Raw genomic sequence first — 6,474 nt, forward strand, 5'->3', positions numbered from 1 at the left:
TAACTCTTGCATGCATAGCATGCCTATGTTTTCTTTTGTTTTTCATTTTTAAGCGGAAGCGGATAACAAAATTGATACTCTTTGCGTTCATCGTTTTACATTTGCCATCGTTTATGGGAAAAGAGAACGAACACTTGGCAGTAAAACGAGGTAAAGCGGCACGAACGCGACTATCTTTCGCCATCTTGAAAATTTAATAATAATAATGTAAATGTTATTTCTTCTTTAATTAAGTTTAAGTAAGCCTTATTTTTGTTTTCATGTAATTTCCAGTGAATTTTAGAGGGGGTTAGTAAAGGAGGGTCAGTAGGGGGTCAGTTGACCTGGGGTCAGAGTTTTGTTGTAGCCTCATAAAATAAGGGTTTAGGGTGAGAGATTAAATAAGGCAAGAAAAAGTTAGCATGACTAAGGATCTTTCCATTGATTCCACTGTCAAGTACAAGACCACGAGGGGTGAAAATACGCACATTTCAAAGAACATAAAGTGGCCTTCAACTGTGATGTTATTAGTTCTAGCTGATTGCCCAATGCAGTTCATTTACTATTTCACTCGAAACTAAGCCACGAATATTTCATTCCTTCTGTAACTTATATCAGCACTTTCTCGCCCTCTGGAAAATTGGGTGAAAGTGTTTGACAACCTTTCGAAAATATCGCAAAGACAGACAAAACCTAATCTATCTGAACTCACGCAGATATTATTTGATTTACAGTCTCGATTGTCCAAATAAGCTACTAGGCAGTGATTAATCTGGTGGACAGCAAAAAATTCAACCAGCTGTTGGTAAAATATCTGTTCTGTGCAAAAATCTCTGTAAGTTCTGGCTGTTCAGTCATTCAAGTATCAGAACACCTGCAGGTGTTGGAATGGAACTTAACCAGAATTCAGAATATTCTGGAACTCAGCTGCAACGAAGTACAACACGAATGGATCAATTATCATCGTTTATATGATAAGCTGAATTATACATGCACTTTGATTGGTTCTTATTTCAAAATGTGGTTAGTACATCTATGGCACACTCTACTGCGCCTCGTGCACCACTTTTTTGTTCTTTACACATCTTGACATCAGCTATGATCTGTTACTGAATAGACACACAGCAACGCAAAATCTATATCAAATGGAATAACCATTCACTTCACATTTGATTTCCTCTTTTTTTTTTGCTCCTGAACACATGGATGTGCAATGAAAACAGGCTCTCATCTCTGGGTCAGTAGAGAAAAACAATCATCAAGTTAAAATGAAATACATCGGTGCCACGCTTACTGTTGTCTCCTTCGCAGCAGTTGTTTGGTCTCATTACACAACGCCCTCTACTTCCCGTTTAAGAGAGAGCTCGTCGCGCAACGAGACCAAATAGCGGTTGCGAAAGAGACAGCGCTTACTGCCGTTCTTCCAACAGAGAGAAAATCAACATTATTCGTCTGCAATTAGTTACCTCAAAAAAATACGATTCTGTCTAATTTTACACGAAAGCAAACTGAAACTCTGTTGTACCTCCAATAGACCCTAACCAAAGATATATTGCGATCTCGTATAAGCGAAGACACATTGAACAAAAGAAAGGATAATATTTCAAAGAGGGCTCCTTAATTGGTTGTTGCCTTTCTTTCCTTTTCACGTTTGTAAACATATCCAACGAAAACATAAATTGACTTTGTATTTTGTGTTCTTTAGCATTTCTGTTGTAAACGCTTCTCGCCATGCAACAAACACGGGCGCATTAGCACTGTGGGATTGCGTGAGGACGGTCGGGCGGACGGAAGTGACGTCATAACCAAACCAAAATTTTTCGCGTTCATGAGTTTCCCAAATTTTCTTAGCTATAAAAATTATCTCTCTGGTGATAAACACAGTGCACAAAAGGCTAACGGAAAACTATGAAATGAGCCCAAGAATTTTCTTAAGTTTTGGAAGTGAGAAGACGGAAAAACAAATGAACAAGACAAACGGCGAATGGAAACACAAGTAACCAGATGAGTGGCGAACAAACAAACGTTCGAACGCACTGCCTTTTGACCAAACTAATGGCCAAGACGGGCAGCCGAACAAACGCCGGATGACACGCGAGCACAGAAGACCAAATGCGTCAACAGACAACTATCATTGAAATGAACAGCTGAAGGACCGAAAGGACGGCTATATAAATACATCATCTTAAGCTGATTGTGAGCAAAAATTATTATAAGTTTGCATTTTCAAGTAATATTTTCCAGTAATTAGGATTTAAAAAAGTGATTGAAAAAAGAGAACTAAAAAAAAATCAGAATAATATTGTTATGTTGCCTTTATATCCTTTGTTGTTATGTACATATTACAAAAAAGGTTTTGAAAAAAATAAGTTTAATTAAAATATGTTTCTTTTTAGAAATTCTTGTAGATCAGATCAATGGAGAAAGGAGAAGTCTTTCTCTGTCCACTCAGTCTGTTCATCTGGTTTCGCGAGTTCCTTCACTAGGTTTTTCATTTCTTCGTTTTCACCGGTGAGCGCTCGGCGAACCGTTTGACCGTTAACTCGGTCATTCGGCTATCCGTTTGCTTTTCCTGTTATTCGTTTGCTCGTTCTTCCGCTCGCGCGTTCGTTTGCGTTTCTGGTTTGTTCAGTTGTTCCTCCGTTTGCCCAGTTCTTCTTGCTATTCATGGGCATAAATAATTAAATTTAACCGATTAAAAATTGTATTAAGCCATTAGGAAGAAGTTTCTTCATGAGAATGATGTATTATTCTAGAAAGTGACACAGGCATACTCGGGAAAAAAGAAATTCGAGTGCTCCTATCAGGAGTTGAACCTAAGATCTTCCGATTACTAGTTCGGATGCTCTACCACTGAGCTACCGGGAGACTCAAGGTAGCTAAGGCCGTTAAACTAGGTTCATGGGACAAATATCCTGCATACTGCTAGGATTTCAATGTCGAACGTGTGATATATGAAATAAATGTGATGGTATATTATTTCCAGCCTAGTGAATGAATGAGTATGATGTATTATTCTAGAAAGTGACACAGGCATACTCGGAAAAAAAGAAATTGGAGTGCTCCTATCAGGGTTTTCAATAACAAATTCCACAGGACTTTGGACAGTGGTGTCCAGCTTCATAGGGGTGGCTATGGCACTCATCTTTCCTCTTCTCACAGTCCCAGCCGAAGTCCCGGCATTGATCTAGAAAATATATAAAAACGATGAAATTGAAGTGTCTGCTGAACATGTTTTTTTAAAAGAGTATGCCGAGTATGCCTGTGTCACTGACTGAAAAAATACATCCAACAGAGTTTGTTTTGTTTGGCACACAACACGAATGTATGGAAGGCCATCAGGCCCTTATATTATATATATACTTACTGCAATGAACACCACAAGAAATCGGACATTCTCGTAATGTTGCGTACGGGTTACTCTGGCAGTGGCCATCGTTCGCCAAGTCCTTGCAGTCCCATCTCTTATCGTAACATACACCTAGAGAACAAGTTCGCACAGACGTTAAAATTAAGGTTGCTTGGATAAGAAACATGAAAAAAAGAGAATCCGTTAATAGTGTCACTAAAGCCGCGCTGTTCCCAACTCACAAATTAACTATAGTCTGTCTGCTTACATGATATCGACTTGAACTAAATTACTGCAAACACCAATATGGCATCCGTATACAAAAGCGAAGTAGCTTGCCACAAGCCTCCATATTAGCCCAGTAGTTGTATTGTCCGATCAGTATAGAAGGTGATGAGTTCGACTGGGGGCTCTGATTTGTTTTTTGTCCAATTCCTTTGACATGCGCAATAGTTCATCTTTCTTGAGAACTAAAGCTGAGAGATCTGGTCAAACCTATTATTAGTCTTCCCAATCACTGAAAATCCTTTCCCATAAATTTTAATGTGAACAATACCACTCTCTTCAGGAAAGATTTATGTCGTCAGTCGAATTTCTCTACTTCTAGTTTAAAGCCTCCTTAGCCTACAAAAGCAGACGTCTTTTCCCGCTTTTGTTTCACGGAAAAGGCAACTGCTCTTGTAGGCTTCTGCTTCCTTAACAGTCAAATAAAAAATCATTCCCTTGTTGAATATTGAGCGAATGTATCACGCAATGATTAGTATTATAGTGTGAGCAAACAATCAGCCAATCATGTCTATGTCCACGTGAGGTACAACAGGACATTTTTGCGTAGTCTAGAAGAAAAGTGATCGCGATTGTAACAAGCGATGGAGACGAGTATTCGAGAGAGTTTCCAGAGTTTTGGGTTCACATTGTATGGGATCAGTGAGAAATAAAACAATCAGTTAACAAAACCCTAGATGTGGGTTTCTAGGTGATCCTCTGGTTCGCAGTCTATGTGAGCTTTGGATTAGTACTGCAATAATTAAGTCCGACAGCCGAATTCTCTTGTTTTTATCTGTTTTGTCCAAACGTTAAGCATTTTAGTGATTAAAAGTGAGACACTCACCTTTGCAGAGGAAGTATATATTTTTCAATGACAAAAAAAAAACAGACTTAATAAATGCTGCTATTATCTGCATAAAGTACAAATATCCCTCAGATAGTAACGACATTAAGCTGCACCTCTCTGGACCTTATTGATCCAGTGGTGGACAGTCCAACATGAACAATCAGCAAGGTAGGAATCATACCTGCGCCTGTGCAAAATAATAATAAACAAAATAAATACATAAGCAAAGAAATGAATGAATGAACGAACGAACGAATGAACAAATGAATGAATGAATGAACAAATGAATGAATGAATGAATGAATGAATGATTGAATGAATGAATGATAGGAGTGTAATAAGGAAGGAAAGAAAGAAGGAGGGAAAGAAGAAAGGTAAGAAGAAATTAATGAAAGAACAATTAATAAATCAGTGAATTAATGAATCATTGATGGATAGGAAAGACTGAAAGAAGCCTGCAACTACCCGGGGTGGAGTGGGGAAAGTGGGGAGGGGAGGGGGGGAAAGGAGAGATTTATGTAAGGATGGATGAATGAGTCGGCCTTACAAATTTTTCCCTGTAGAATTCATAAACTTGTGTTCGAAATGAAATCCTATGCGAGTTATTTTGTTTTGTTTTTGTTTTGGTTTTGGATTTGCTTTTTTTTTTTTGCAACTTTGATCTAAAACTATCTACGGACGTTGAATTTACAATATTCCTCAGCGTCTTATCGCTGTGATCTTGTCAAATTTTAAGTATTTGGTTTTCTTTTCTGGAATTAAATGTCTTAAAGAAGGTCTGTTCAGAGTATCCTGATATTCAAATATCCTATATTACATTATGACGATGGAAAATCTATCTGATATAAAAAAGTGGGTAATGGTTTTGGAAGCTTCTAACGTTGGACTAATTTGCAATCTTAAAAGCTACAAAATTAATTCATTCGAAGCGCATGAGTTAAAATCTCTATTCTTTGACCATGTACTTTTGGGAGAAAAAATTGGGTCAGCCGTAAGTTAGGCTAAAAACGCGATCAGCAACGGTGGTAACCGAGCATTAATGCTGTGCATTAATGTCAGTGAATTGCTTAGACTTTTGTTATGAACACCACATTTTAAAAACAATGAAAGATTCAGCACTATTTTGATTTGTGTATGTGTATTTGTGTGCTTGGGGATGTGAACGGAAAGATACTTACAATATCCAATGCTGCACACCAGCACCAACAGGAAAATTCCACATTTGAAAGACATGCCTGGAGAGCGAACAAACGTTTCAATTTCAAAGTTGTATTTTATTAAAAGATATCTTGACTTGATTATGTACATACTTGATAAAATAAATCACAATGTAGAAAGGCAAGAAATGCCGTCAAAGCTTAGTGAACAACTTTTATCAGGTCGTGAATATAAAACCGTCATGGTTTTTCGTCAATCAAATGTTAAGCATGACGTGCACGTATATACAATCCTAGCTAATAGAGCAAATTATAAACATTATCTCACGGCTGGGAAATCCCATGCACAGAAGCTAACGGAAAAGTAGCTGAAAACAAAAACTGTTTTGAAAGGGAAATTGGTAAGATAACTAGCAATAATGGGAAAACAAGCTTTGACGATTAGTTTTTTAAAACCATTCAAAGAACGTGGACTGTATAAAGCGCCGAAAGTGAGCAACTCGGTCAACAAAATTGTATTAAAACCTAACTAGCTAAGCTAAAGCCTTGATAGCTCAAAATTTAGAAAACACTCACTTCGATGAAGGACAAAGTCTTGATCTATAGTAGCTGCTCTGTTATCTCGGGTTTTTAATCTCCGTATCCTCTGCAGTCCTCTGCAAAAAGATGGTTCAAAACAAAAATGCTAGCAACTTTATGCCTCTCAGTATCCATGGCATCAGCCTTTACTTCGTTCTTTGGTATTTCTGTTTTAATTTTTCTTTTACCCTTGACATTGAACATTGCTTGACGCCAGGCGTGCACTATCCTGTAGCTCTAAATTTGGTAAGCCACGCAGGAAGCTTCTGATGGACATACCCTAATGGAATGCAAAT

General features: G+C 37.8%; 1 protein-coding gene across 1 annotated transcript; it reads right to left on the bottom strand.

Annotated features, from left to right (window-relative positions):
- Positions 1-3,047: 3,047 nt before the first annotated feature.
- Positions 3,048-3,964, bottom strand: LOC131776102 (uncharacterized). Its single transcript, XM_059092240.2, has 2 exons — positions 3,347-3,964; positions 3,048-3,166 (listed from the first exon to the last, which is right to left on the bottom strand). The coding sequence occupies exons 1-2, from the start codon at positions 3,513-3,515 to the stop codon at positions 3,057-3,059; spliced, it is 279 nt and encodes a 92-aa protein (XP_058948223.2). The 5' UTR covers positions 3,516-3,964; the 3' UTR covers positions 3,048-3,056.
- Between the last annotated feature and the right edge of the window lie 2,510 nt (positions 3,965-6,474).

The sequence above is a fragment of the Pocillopora verrucosa genome, chromosome 3, assembly GCF_036669915.1.
Source record: "Pocillopora verrucosa isolate sample1 chromosome 3, ASM3666991v2, whole genome shotgun sequence".
Lineage (NCBI taxonomy): Eukaryota > Metazoa > Cnidaria > Anthozoa > Scleractinia > Pocilloporidae > Pocillopora > Pocillopora verrucosa.

Bases quoted from the DNA above. Each gene is read 5' to 3' on its own strand.
- LOC131776102 (XM_059092240.2), bottom strand. From the start codon at position 3,515: ATGTTTCTTATCCAAGCAACCTTAATTTTAACGTCTGTGCGAACTTGT. The intron at 3,167-3,346 runs GTAAGTATATAT...TATATTTTCTAG, and splicing joins TTCTTGTGGTGTTCATTGCA to ATCAATGCCGGGACTTCGGC.